Raw genomic sequence first — 13,450 nt, forward strand, 5'->3', positions numbered from 1 at the left:
TCTTTTTAAGGTAGTTTGGGAACTGATGAGTGGGCCTATCAGTAAGCATTTTGGGCCCTCTAGTGGAATCTATTTTGAGCTCTGCTTTCTGGAATTGCGAAAACCGATACTGGGCATATTCCTGACTTCCTCTCAACTTGCTGCAGTATAAAATTCTATTTTTTAAAGATTTATTTAAAAATGGCGGCCTCGCCGCCGGTAGATCAGTACTGTACTTATGGGGTTACTGCAGCCCTCTAGGCAATATAGAAGGAAGCTCAGAGATCCTGGTTCTAATGTATGCAGGACCATCTTTCGCCAACCAGAACATTTCCTTCCTGAAAGAAAGCACACACTGCAGGTTTATTCTTATTTTTGTTCTTGTCCATGGAGAGAAACCTTGCCCATATTCGAGGACATGCAATCCAGATTACATTAAAAAAAAAAAAAAGATTGTGCTCTGAATTTCTTCCTGCTCTGTATTAACAGGAAAGTAAAAGTTTAGGGTGGCAACTTCTGCCCCCCTTTATTTCACCGGGATCTGCCCTAGTCTACGCGCTGCAGTAGAAGCGCCACGCTCCATCCCTGCAGGGCTCTTCGCCTGCAGCCACAAAGCCACTTGCTACGGAGAAACAGTGACAATGACTTCTAAGCAATCAGCCATAAGACTGCCTTACATGGCAACGTAAGGGATCCCTCTCCCCCGCCAACGAGCACACAGAACCCCTTCGCCTTAACGCCGCTCTACGCAAACCCCAACCCTACAGCGCCGATGCCTTCCCGCCCGCCTCCCTTGGCGCCACGGCCACGCTGATTGGCCGGGAAGGCTCGACGTCCACCCCTCCGAGAGCGTGACGTCATTGACGCTCCTTTCTCCGAAGCCTCCCTCCAAGCGTCTTCTTGGCTTCGCCTGCAAAGGAAACAGGAAGTGACGTAGAGAGGAGCGCGACGCGTGAACGACGCGGCGTCAGGAAGTAGTGGAGTTGCGGGTAGAGACGTGCTAGGTACGGGCCTCTGAGGGAGAGAAACAGGGCAGTGGGCTTGGGGGCGGGGGGTGTAGCTCCTGGGTCACCTGCCTTAGGATATGCTTCAGGAGCGGGGAAGCTACGGGGAGCGACCTTGCTTATCCAAGGGCCCCCAATTCTTGATCACTGGCTCCTGTCAGCACTAAGGGTGAAGAGGACCGAGGGGGGATCGCCTCGAATTCGTGAAATAAGGACGTGGTGTGGGGTTTTTTTGGTGTGCGGCTTTAGCAGCTCTGTGAGGGGGAATTTGCAAAATGTCTCTATAGCTTCACTGGTCTGGTCTGGCAGCCCATGGCTGCTGTTCCTGGTGGGGCGGTCGTGGGTTCAGTTGCCAGTCACGTTTGAGGCTTGGGTGTCTACGGGCATGATTTGAATGTGAGGAGTTGCCGGGATTACTTCAAAAGCCAAGCCTGTTCTCGCGGGTGGGAGAAGAGGAAGGGAGGGGGAGGTTACACGGTTTTTTGAAATTTCTTTTAGTTGCTTTAATATTATTAATATTTTAAAGGCATGACATAAACCTGTAAAACAAATAAATGGGAATATTGGGGTAAGAGCCATAATCGATTGGGAGGGCACATTTTTTTGCACATTGAAGTCCAGGGTTTAATCCCTCGTGTCTCCAGTTAAAATACAAAATTGAGGTAGCAAGGCTCACCCTGGGGAGAGTCAGAGAAGACAGTGGTGGACTATGTAGGCTCATGATCTGACTTTAAATAATAAGGCAGTTTCATGTGTCAATGTTTTAGTAGGTTCAGTAACTGGTGGAGTTGCATCTGGGAACAGTTTCTCATCATGTTGCTACTAAAGGCACTGGATTACTGCTGAAATACATTATAATCTTGTTCAAACTACAATAGCATAAATGTGTACCAAATCCCATTTTATAGTTTAGCTTGCTTTGGGAAAGTACTGCTTTGAGAATGATGAAGCTAAAATCTTTGTATAAAGATTTCATATCTGTTGGCATATGTAATTTTTCTTTCTGTGTTTGTTTGTTGAAGGCAGAAAATCAACTTTGTAAGCTCAACATGGAATCTGAAGATTCAATTTCTCCTGAAAAATTAGTTGAGGGTTTGAAACTCTCAGAGGAACAAAGCAGTCCTTCACAGCCAGATTGTAATAATGTGCATGTCCCCAAAATTGCCAAAGAAGGAGTGAGTCAGCTGCCTCACTCTGAGTCCAGAGAAGACGAAGACCTCTTCCATGACTGTAATGACTCTTTTGAAGCAGGAGTGGCAGAAGAGAATCACAATAATAAGGCAGATCCTTTAGAAAATGAAATCGAGCTAGATGAAAAGGACTTATTAGAACTAGAGAAAAATATGTCTGAGGAAGAAAAACAGGTATGCTTTAATGAAACTACAAATGTTTCTTTAACGTTGTGTTGATTAGCACTCTGATTTTAATGATATTTCTTTGGAAATATGTCCCATTGATTTCAGTGCAACAAAGTTCCAAGGAGTATGTTTTGAATTTTAGCTTTTCTAGTATTCACTGTATGTTTAAAAAAATGAAATCTTTCAACATAGTCCTGCTCTTTTTTTAATTGGAAATAGCATTTGTTGATTTCAGTCAAATTTACTCCCACCTACAGCAGCCAATTCCTGTTCATCCTTTTTTGGAAGTACTGTAAATCCTTTTCAGCTTAGTGGGGCTTATTGGCAAGTGTGCAATGAAATCATTGTGCATGCAGAACTACTTAAATGAATCCATTGTGCTCTTGGAAGTCATTCCATGCACACAATGATTTAGTTGGATTGCAATCTTTTCAGGGCACAGGTTCACACTCCCCCTGTTTTATGGTTGAGGTTTGGAGGGTTTGTGATTAAATTCCAGCACTGTGACTCTCCCCACCCACAGCTTAAGTGTCATTTGTCAAGATAAAGGAATCCACAGAGACATTTCTTGTTTTCCTATATGTCAGCCTTCCCCAACCTGATGCCTTCCAGATATTTTGGACTACTACTCCCATCAGCCCTAGCCATCACAGCACCAAGTTAGGGAATGTTGCTACATGTGATTGCAAGTAGACTCATTATTTCCTCATTTTTCTCTGCGTTATCCATATTTGTCAGAGACACCGACTTTTCCCTTACCACTCCTTTGTTGTGTTTCTGTTTGTCTTCTGATTATTCTGTTCCACTTGCTCTCTGTCATCTTAAAACAGAAATGTGCAGTGTGTGCCTGCTGGACAATTGTGTGCAGGCTGTACTTAAAAAAAAATCTTGTGTTAGACTCTTCTAGATTTTTAAGTGTCATTTTTAAGTGGTTTTGTCAATCAGTTTATGTGCAATGAACAAAGGGTAGGTTGGGGAATTCTAAGACTGGATAACTAAGATTAATAAAGGGATTAAAATGCATTCCTCAAGCAAGGCTGCTTTCTGGGTTCAGACATAGTCATTTCTCCTTTTATATCAAGAAAGATGTGCAACAGTGACTCAGCAGTATATAAACAACAAGGCCTCTGTTTGCATTTAAAAACAAAATCAGATTCTTCACTGGGTAACATACAACTCGTGTCTAGTAAATCTAAACTCTCTATTATATTAAAATTGTGTAAATATTTACTTTGCAGAGTTATGTTTCTGCTAGTCATTAGATGAGCAAGGTTGTTTGTACTTACACGCTTACTGCTGGACTGCTTGCTCCATGTACTGTATCTTTTTAGCTTTCAGCCATGGTTAATGACAGAAAAATATTATCAAGGAAGTGCATTCCTGTTCAAATGTATGTTTCCTAAGCTGTAATATTTTCCCTTACATTCAAATTTTTAGTTCCCATCAATTACCAGCAAAACCACAAAACTAAATTTTATTTTCATCCAATGAATGCTTACTAAAATTTGGAGGTGTATGGCTGGGTAGTAGAAAATGTTGTTGGCCCTGATTTCTCTAAAAGAGAAAGGAAATCATTAATGCACATGCATATATATATATTCTGTTAACTCTTCTCTAATTGAATAGGAATTTTTTGGCTGCATATATTTGAAAGATTATAACTTTCCTTTCTTTAAAAAGGAAGTTTTTTCCCACAGTAAAAAAATGGAAAACCTCCATGGTAAGGCACTTCAAAAAATCCAGAGAATAAAATGAAATTTATCTTATGACAGTTCCTTTCTGTACTGTGGTAGCAAGCCAAATCCTGAGTGTGTTGGGCAATCAGTTTTAAGTAGTGTGCATTAAAGCAGAGAATGAACAAAAAGAGGTAGGTGTGTGTGTTGATACACTTGACTTCAAGTTAAATGCAGGGTCTGTTGCCTTTCAAGCCTTCTATTTATTGGCTGAGCTCTTATGATGTCACAGGACCTGAACTAGGAAGCAGAAATTGGTTCAGTGGCCACTAAAGTAGTATGCTGGCTGTCATGGATGTGAGGATGAAAGAACTATTGTGGGGCATGGGGGGGGGACCTTAGGGAATGGGGAGAGGGCAGAAAAGATGAACTAGAGACTAGTGAAAAGAGAATTAAGGGGGGAGGAGGGGGGCAAGGGAAGGAATGGATAGAGAGGCAGAGGTTTGAAAAAGTTGAGAAATTAGTAAAAGAGGTAGAAGGTGTTGGTGGCTAGACATCTTCCTGCTTCCACAAGACGTTGGTTGAGCTCCTATGTCACAGGGTAGTCCAGGTTGGAAAGTCTTAAATGGGATTTGGGAACAAAGAGCATGTGGTAGTTAGTGAAAAGAGATGGAGGGCTGTAATTCTTGAAAGCTTATTTTTCCACAAAAGTTGACTGTTCCTTGTTTTACCAAAGAACATATAGCAGAAATAATCATAAACAATAATCAATTTCTATGTACATTAGGTCAGTTCTTCATTCACTTTTTTCCCCTCCCAAGTGGGTGAATAGTTTTTGTGGTTGGAACTACAAGACTGAGGTCAAACAACTCCAGCCTTGGTTTGGGGAAGTCTCTATTGGCCTTAGTGCCTCATCTGTAAAATGCAAAGTGACCTTTGTTTCACAGGATTCAGAGATCAAGAAATTTTATTTTATTTTATTTTTAATGTAAAAAAAATTGTCATAAACAAGCACTTGGTAGGTTCTCCTTGCCAAAGGAAGAGCCTCCAACTAATTTGCTATGGTTATGCTTTGCCTACTGTTTGCATTTGTGGATAGCCAAGCCTCAAGAACTCTTGGGTCTTTTTGGCGGGGAGAAGACTTCACTCAAATTTTGAAACATGTCTCCTTTTTAGAAATCAGAACATTAAAAAGTATGTACAAAATAGCTAGGCAAAATACTAAATAATAGATGGGTTTTTGGATAGCTATTTCCATATTTCAGGTTGCAGTTTCCATTGTGATATCAAATAATAAGCTATTTTGCTTACTTGCTTCAGATATTTATTATGTGGTCTTCTTTGTATTACAGAGGAGAAGAAATGAGAGCACAAAATTAAAAGAAGAAGGAAATGAACAGTTCAAGAAAGGAGGTGGGTGAATTACAACTATGTAATACCCAAATTATGGTCAGTCTAAAGACAAATGCTGTGTAGAATTTGTCATCTGTGCATGTGATTGATGCGGTCCTTATAGGTGTTTATGTACTCTTCTTATGACCAGCCATATCTGGAATACATACCCCTGGAGAAGACTTCATTTTATACCTTACCATTGTATTTGGGAATTCTCTTTTAAGGGTTCTGGGAGTTAAGATCCCAGAACTGCAGTCATACTTGTGCTTACTTGGGATTAAATCCATTGTAGATTTTGAGGCAACTGTGCCATTGATTGTTCCCCCCCTTCAATCAGTCTTGGGAAAGCAGCTCTGAGCGAGTTGTTGCCATTTTCTTAAATATGTTTAGTACTTCTGCAAACCTCGGGATTCCCCATATCCTGCTGAAAGTCTTCTTGTTGTCTTTGGATGGTGCCATTTTGGGGCGCATAAAGGTTGGCACTCAGAGAATGAGTGCACTTTCAGCAAGGGTCTTCACATTTTGTTTGACCTTAATAGATGGGCTTGCCATCACTCTGTTTTATTCTGAAGAAATACATCACACCATGCTCTAGGCCCAGTGACTTGATGGTGGGGGGAATCCCTTGCGCTCTTCTCTAGCTCAGTGCTGGGAAGCAGGGTTGGGAGCCATACTACTTGTGCTGAATCACAGAGCTTGTCCAAAAGTAGAAAGGTCCTCTTGCCTCTCCAGTATCTCCAAGGCTTGGTGTACTGTCAGGAGAATAGACCTTGGCTACCAGTATCTGCATTCCAGGTTGCCAGAATTATATTTTAGTTGCCTTAGCAACTCAAACAAAGTGTATTTGTGGAGCCTTGCCCTACTCTTACCTTCTCCCTTAATGATGTCTCCTAATTGCCTTGGGGTATTCCTATCTACCATGAGCAGCTCCTCACCTATGTTAAAGATGTTGTAATGTGCTATGACTGGCCCCTAAGCCCTCGAAAGGGTTGGTTTGAGATTCTGAACATTTGGTAATGCTTCTAGCTATCCTTATGACTGTTGCTCAGACTGGGATACATTGCTTTTTTGTTTGTTTTAGTGTATTTTTTCTGAAAAATTAAATTGGGGGCGGGGGCGGAATGTGATGCTAGGCATGCCTTCAAGGCATCAATTCTTGTGTGTGCACTTACTGTCTTCGATCTTGACATTTCATTTAAACTGCAGAATATAAAGAAGCTGAAGATGCTTATGCAAGAGCTCTGCAGGTTTGTCCAGCCTGCTGTAACACAGACAGATCCATTTTGTATTCAAACAGAGCTGCAGCAAGAATGAAACAGGTAATGCCCAAGACAGTGAAGTAGCAAGAATGAATGAATGTGATTATTGTTTTCATCTTCCCTTTCAGCTATAAACTTGACAGCTGAAGGCATTTTGTTCTCTTAGACTTTTTTCTCACTGTGGAAGAACATGGGAACAGTGCTGAGTAGAAAAAGTAAATCTGGGACCTCTGTTAAGCAGGCAGGTCAGCACAGTCTTACTTCCAGAGTTAAGAGGTTCCCTCTGACCTTTGGTATATGTTATGACTCATGAGTGACCAGTCTTTTCCTCGCTTGGGGAAGTTGTAGAGATGGACGGGGCTTGGGCAGTTGCACAGCAGTTGTAGTTGCCTGGAGATCCTCATCCAAGCTGGGCCAACCCTGCAACCCCCAGGACAAGAAAGGCAGGCAAGGAAGGTTGAATGCTGCTGCTCAACCAGGCGTGCTTCCTAATGGCTCTTCTCTTGAGTGAGGTGGGCAGGGAAGTGCTCCATGCTGCTGCTTGAAGGTGCTTGGGATGCTTTCAAGCAGCAGTGAACAACCTGATGCGTTCCTCCTTGGTCCTTCCATTGAGAAGGGGGTGTTGGATGCTGATGCTGGAAGGCAACTTCAGGCAAACCAGGTGTGCTGTCCTTGGGAAAGATTGGTGCGGGGTGGTGGGGCTTGCTAAGCAAGGATGTTCACTGGAGACTGCAATATTTGGCATGACCAGCAAGGCCAGCCAGCCAAAAACTCTACCATACCAACTATTTAAATCAAGAGAGTAAATCAATGTTAACACGGTCTATTGCATCAACAATTTTGATTGTATTCCTAGTATGCTTTTATTTTACTTATTGCTGAATGTACAGCAGAATGTACAGCAGTTTGGTACATTTGCATGCCGTAAGTCCCCTTGTAGAAGAGCTCGCCAACAAATGCTGATCATACTTTTCTTAGCCTCTAAGTAGTTTAGCCAAATTAGTCCCCTCACAGCTTTAGAATAAGTCATCCAGAATATTCTGTTACACTGCAAACATTAAAATATGTGGATAAGTATCACAAAGAATAAGTATTTAGCATTTCTATAAAAATACTATTTGGTGTTAAATGTTAATGCCACCTCTTCTTTTACAGGACAAGAGGGAAATTGCCATAAGTGACTGCAGCAAAGGTACTGTTTTCCTGTTCTTGTGCGCTGTTAAAAGCATGTTGTCTTGGTAAGACTGTTATCTACTTGAGAGGCACCCCACCAGCAGAGGTATAGAGATGAACCCAGTTAAAAATGGTGATGGAGGTGAAATTTGCTCTAATCAGTTGGCAGTTACTGACATTCTTTTATTGACATCTAATATCTCTTTGGAAGTTGCTGTGTTCTTTATCATAGCAATTTTCTGTGGAGTTCCATAATTCAGTTTTCCACTAGCTAAATACAGATTTTTGCTTCTGTAACTATTGATTCAGCATTCCCACTTTTATTTTAGGTAAAAGTTTATTATCTGGAGGCTTTTTATGTGAAGCTTTTACTGTATATTATATCCAGCCTCCCTGCCCACATGTCTCTCAGAATGCTTTTGTTCATGTTGTGTGATTTCTTCTGTCCTCCTTTCACACTTGTACTTTATCACCCCTAAAATGGTCAGTTTCCTTCATTCCTCCTCCCTGCTCCTTTTACGTGTCCTTCTCCCTCCTAGAACAACATTCCTCTCTTACCTCCTGTCTTCTTATTCCAAATTTGTTTTCTCTCTCTTAAATTATTCACCTTTTATGACTTTCTAGTTTTCTTCAACATCTCCTGTAGCCCTTTCCTCTTGGAAGGAGCCCCCCCCCACTGGAGGGGTCTCCAGTGATCTTCCAACCACCTTTATTCAGCTGGCGCTAGCATTGGTCTAACCAAAGAGCTATCACATGTACAGAGATGTGAGGCAGAGAGACTGGGTAGTTTGTGGAACTAAGACCCACTTGAAAGCAGATTGAGACCCACAGGTGGTTCCTGGCCCATGGAATGAGTGAGGTTGGGAAGCTGCATTTGGCTGACCACTGCAGGCCAAATTTGATAGATGGGAGGGTGCTGCCCACCTGTTAATTAACTGGTGTCTTAAGATGGCAGGCGACCCATTTTTGCCAGCATGGTTTGAAATCAGACCATACAGTCAAAGGCACAGCGTGCAAAGTGCCAACGATTAGCTGGTCATCAGGTATTGTCCTGAGTGATGGAGTATCCAGCTAGCCTCACTCCTGCTAGAGCAGAGCTGCTTGTTTTCCTTTAAGATCCACATGGACACGCATGTGTAGCATGAAATCATGCTTTGTATATGGCTTGATGTTGCACTTAGAAAGTAAATCAAGTTCAAGATCGTCCACAAAGGGTTTTGATCACTTATATTTGCTATAACTGTACATTGAAGCAAACAATAAAATGATTATTAACCCATTTGCGTATGGTTCACACTAGATCATAGCTTCCACTGCTAGCACTATCCTATGGCCTGAGGCTAGCTAAACTAGAACATGCTGCAGATGCCCTAGGCTTTGAAGTAAAAAGTTTCCTACCTCAGTTTTTCTGCTGTTTCTTTAATTCTGTTTTATAGCCCTGGAATTAAATCCAAACTATATCAAGGCACTGCTCAGGAGAGCAGAACTATATGAAAAAACAGAAAAGCTGGATGAAGCTTTAGAAGACTACAAAAACTTGTTGGAAAAAGACCCATCAATCCACCAAGCAAGAGAAGCTTGTATGGTAAGTTTCTTTCCCTCCCCAAATACTGTAATGGAGTGGATGGCTCCTGGTGACTGTTGGACATAAGTATTAAATCTTAAAGGTAAAGGCATGCATTACCAGGATGACAGCCTACCATACTTTTAAACTTGGAAAAAGTGTGATCAGATTACTTTATTCCCGTATTTAAGTCCATAATGAAGCTTCATTTCTAATAAGGAAGAACTGACCGACAGTAAGCTTTTTGAGTTGGAACCATAGTCTGATCATAGTTTCAAATCTCAAAGCTGTAAACCCCTTCCTCATTGCTTCAACAGATATTCAAGAGAGTAGACCATAATAACATTTCAGGGAGTAATAAAACAATGAAAATTGTCTAGTTCAGAGGTGACACCTTCTAACAGAAGGTACTATTCTTTGACTTTATTTTTAGTACACTACTTTGCAAATTTCAGCACACTACTTTGTAACCCTGAAGACATCAACCATCAGACCATGCAGTATTAAGGGTTTCACATGTATTGACCCAACGTTGATCCATCAGAAATTTGCTCCAAAGTAATGTTTTTAGGGGCAACCCTGTGTCTGGCATGTGCTGTAATTTCAGCCAGTACAGAAGCAAGACACGGTGAACTGTGGACAGTATAGAAAATAACCTCAAATCTCACAATGACAATGGGAGTTCCATGTGGGAAGTTCAAGAGTGATCTCAAAAAGAAATTTTGGATGGTTTCCAGTTTGGCAGCATTTACTCAACCAAACACTTCTGCACCATAAAATGACTTATGAAGTAGTTCTTCACGTATAAAGTAGCATTGCAGTGCTCCAGTGAGTTCTGGCTATGAGTGTGTCCCCTGTGTTTTTTTCATGCTAAGTCGTGCATCAAGCCATGCATAGTGTGTCATGGGTAAAAAAACAGGTTGTCAAAGCCAACTTTGAAGAATTGATTCTCGTTTTTGTTTTTTTAGCGATTGCCAAGACAAATAGAAGAACGCAATGAGAAACTTAAGGAAGAGATGTTGGGTAAGTGGCACTGGCTTGCTTGTGTGGTTGCTTCCATCCATTGGTATAAAACATGAATTTCTTACACAGCCATCCCTGCACAAATTGATGACTTCTCTTACTACTATAGGACAGACTTACCCCTGAAATCTCTGGGTTTCAGAGATCCTCATTTTTCACAAAACTAATGCCCCATCTCAGATCATCCCAACTCCACAAACATCAAAGATTATTGAATGTTACGTTAAATTGCCGATTTGAAACTGTTGTTGAAAACGGGCAATCAGATACATTTGTTCTGATCTAGACATCTATGGGTGTTGTAGTAAGTGTGGATCATCTTTTTACCACCCCCCACCCTCCTGATTTTTGGGGTGGGAGTGTCTGCACTGGGCCTTCTTGAGCCCAATAGGGGAAGCAGTGGCAGCTGCTCATGAATGTTGCAGTAGGTATGCAGGTTGTGGGTAATGGGTGTGTGTGGGAGACACATTCTGAGAGGCAAACTCCCAGTAGATTCATATTAGAGAGGACCCCTCTGGATTGCACAGTGACCACCACCCAGAATCAGAGAAACAGCTGACAGGTTCATTTCTGCCACACTCGTAGCTGAGCAGGATACTGAGTGCAGAATCTCCCTTCCCTCTTGTGCTGGTGAGAAGAAAGGGCAGTGAGTGAAGAATACCTGCCCCCAGGAGTCTGACCTGTTTGGTCATGTGGTTCTGGTCACCATCTCCTTTTTAGATGCTGTGCCTCAACACCAGTGTTTACACACTATGCTGCATGCTCAGTTTGAAATTATGTGGATTTATAATCTAAAATTCTGATCAGAGGCAGTAGGGTGTAGATGATAATGCTTATTAGAATGAAAGGCAAAGCAGACAGAAATATTAATTAGTCTGTCCTACATTTCAACTGCCGAAGCTAACATTTGCTTCACTATCTGTAGCACAGCAGTTGAAAGGCAGCAAGTTTCTGAACATAATATTGAACCCCAAAATGCCATACAACTACTCTTTCAGTTTTAGCAGTAAAGCTGGCATTTGAATATGGCAGAAGGAAAATGTTTTGTGCTGCTTCTTCAAAAGTTGCATCTACAAGAGCTGTTCATTCGAACCAGTTCTTAAGCCTCTGATCCCGGGCCAGTGTGTTCAGTTTATACAAACTTTTATGTGCCTTCTTATCTCTTACCCATGTGTTTTGTTTCATGTTGATAGTTCATGGTCTTCAGGGAGGCTTTATTTAGGTTTTGGGTTTTTATTACTTGCTCTGTAACTTTTGCCTAAGAACCATTTGGTTCTTAGCAAGTTTGAAAGTTACTTTATTAGCTATAAGGAAAACACTGTTCTCAAAGATTAATTACTTTTGGAGACAAAATGATCATACATGCACACTAGATAAGCTTTGAATAGGCACAGTGCTTAACACTAATGTAGGTAACTTGTGACAGAGGACTAAACAAGGTTTCAAGCATGTGGAGCCCATCTTTCCAAATGACAGACCATCTACTGTTGCTTTAAGTGTCATGAGGCAGGTGCTGTACAGAACATAATCACTCCTGTGTTAGCACTCTTGAACAATGGAATGCTTGCAGCCAATTCATTGTGGAGTGTTCAAGCAGCAAGGAACATTGCTTCATTACTGACCTTGTACATGTTGGGAAGTACATTTCTTTTTGTGTGTGTATTGCAGGCAAACTGAAAGATCTTGGCAACTTGGTTCTGCGCCCTTTTGGCCTATCAACAGAGAACTTCCAGGTGAAACAGGATTCCTCAACTGGCTCGTACTCTATCAACTTTGTTCAAAATCCAAATAACAACAACCGATAACATAAGCCCAACCCACTCCTGGTAAAAAGTGTGGCATTGGAATTGTGGCGTTTCAATGAATGCAGAAAGAGGGTGAATTAAAACTTTTAAGGCCTAACATCTTTATCTAAATATGAAGATTTGAACATAGTCTCATGCATTTCTCTTCTATAAGGTACTTTTTACAGGTGTGGGTGAATAGAGTGGTCTGACTTCCGCTGCCATCTTAGATGCACTTTATTTGGGCACTCTTTATCCTCCCTTGTGATGAAGGGGGAGGAGTGTTTGCTTTGCTAAATAGAAGAATCCAGTGTTCCCATACCTGTAACTAAAGTACAACCATTTTGTGTGTTCATGGAGTTTGCAACCTATGTGCGTGAATGAGAGGGCTGATCCCTTTCTATTCAGAGAGGACACTTTTGCTAAGTGTAATAAAGCATTGATGGTATTGTGGTCTGCATTCTGTTGCCTTCTTATTCAAAGGAACATATGAATGCTTTTCCTATAAATGTAGTATACTGTATAAAATAGCCTGGGTGTAATTGCAGCTATCAAAAGCTGCAATTGTGTTGGTGTTTATCTCTGTAAATGAATCAAGGACTTGATAATTCTATCCATTTAGTGCTTGGGGGTTTTTTTGTTTTTGTTTTTGAAGGGGGCAGTGACAGAGGCAGTTGGCAAACTATAACAACCTGTGGCAATATCAATACAAAAAATGCTGGCACAAGTTCTTGACTGTGCATCTGCTGTACTTACAATACCATTTTCTACAGCTTGTTCGTATCCCAGCACCACTTTGAGATAATCATGTCCGAGCTCCTAAGGCAGGCAAAGAAGCTCTATACTTAATTCTCCATAACATAAACAACAGTTCAGCTGTTGGCAGTATTACAGCTGCTAATGAAGTAGCAGATTTGCAAACCTGGTACAGAATGAGCCTGCTGCAAGGGGGAGGAAGAAACCTTGTAGCCTATTCGGTTGGAAATATCCTGCAGCACAAGTGTGTGTTCTGTTTTTATTTCAGAATGTTCCACCCAACCTTTCACAAGAGTTTTCAAGGTAGTTAACTAAACATATCAAAAATCTATATTCGAAATAAAGAAAGCAGATATAAACACCATGATAATTTAAAAAACACTTACAAATTCTTCATTTAGTGCTGAAAAGTTAGCGCTGGCTGTAGAGGAACATTCCAGAAGCAGGGGACACCAAAATGAAGGCCCAGTCCTTTGTGCTAG

At 41.3% G+C, this 13,450-nt stretch overlaps 1 protein-coding gene across 6 annotated transcripts; it reads left to right on the plus strand.

Moving 5' to 3' along the window:
- The first annotated feature begins 862 nt into the window (after positions 1-862).
- Positions 863-12,660, plus strand: TTC1 (tetratricopeptide repeat domain 1). 6 transcript variants are annotated; one of them, XR_014559391.1, is made up of 9 exons: positions 863-983; positions 2,006-2,347; positions 5,367-5,427; positions 6,616-6,728; positions 7,824-7,860; positions 9,278-9,426; positions 10,374-10,428; positions 12,097-12,584; positions 12,623-12,660. XR_014559391.1 is itself a non-coding variant. In XM_083719756.1 (8 exons), the coding sequence occupies exons 2-8, from the start codon at positions 2,033-2,035 to the stop codon at positions 12,231-12,233; spliced, it is 867 nt and encodes a 288-aa protein (XP_083575882.1). In that variant the 5' UTR covers positions 863-983; positions 2,006-2,032; the 3' UTR covers positions 12,234-12,660. The 6 variants fall into 6 exon arrangements, 3 of the variants coding, with proteins under 3 accessions (XP_083575882.1, XP_083575883.1, XP_083575884.1); XR_014559392.1 differs by lacking the exon at positions 863-983 and adding an exon at positions 992-1,152; XR_014559393.1 differs by lacking the exon at positions 863-983 and adding an exon at positions 996-1,152 and having other exon boundaries at positions 2,010-2,347.
- The last annotated feature ends 790 nt before the right edge of the window (positions 12,661-13,450 follow it).

The sequence above is a fragment of the Podarcis gaigeae genome (assembly GCF_964106915.1).
Source record: "Podarcis gaigeae genome assembly, chromosome: 2".
NCBI lineage: Eukaryota > Metazoa > Chordata > Lepidosauria > Squamata > Lacertidae > Podarcis > Podarcis gaigeae.

What these genes read in the sequence shown, in the direction of transcription:
- TTC1 (XM_083719756.1), top strand. Translation starts at nt 2,033, where the DNA reads ATGGAATCTGAAGATTCAATTTCTCCTGAAAAATTAGTTGAGGGTTTG. An exon ending in TGAACAGTTCAAGAAAGGAG is followed by an intron (nt 5,428 to 6,615) that starts GTGGGTGAATTA and finishes TTTAAACTGCAG; the next exon opens with AATATAAAGAAGCTGAAGAT. An exon ending in CTGCAGCAAGAATGAAACAG is followed by an intron (nt 6,729 to 7,823) that starts GTAATGCCCAAG and finishes CTTCTTTTACAG; the next exon opens with GACAAGAGGGAAATTGCCAT.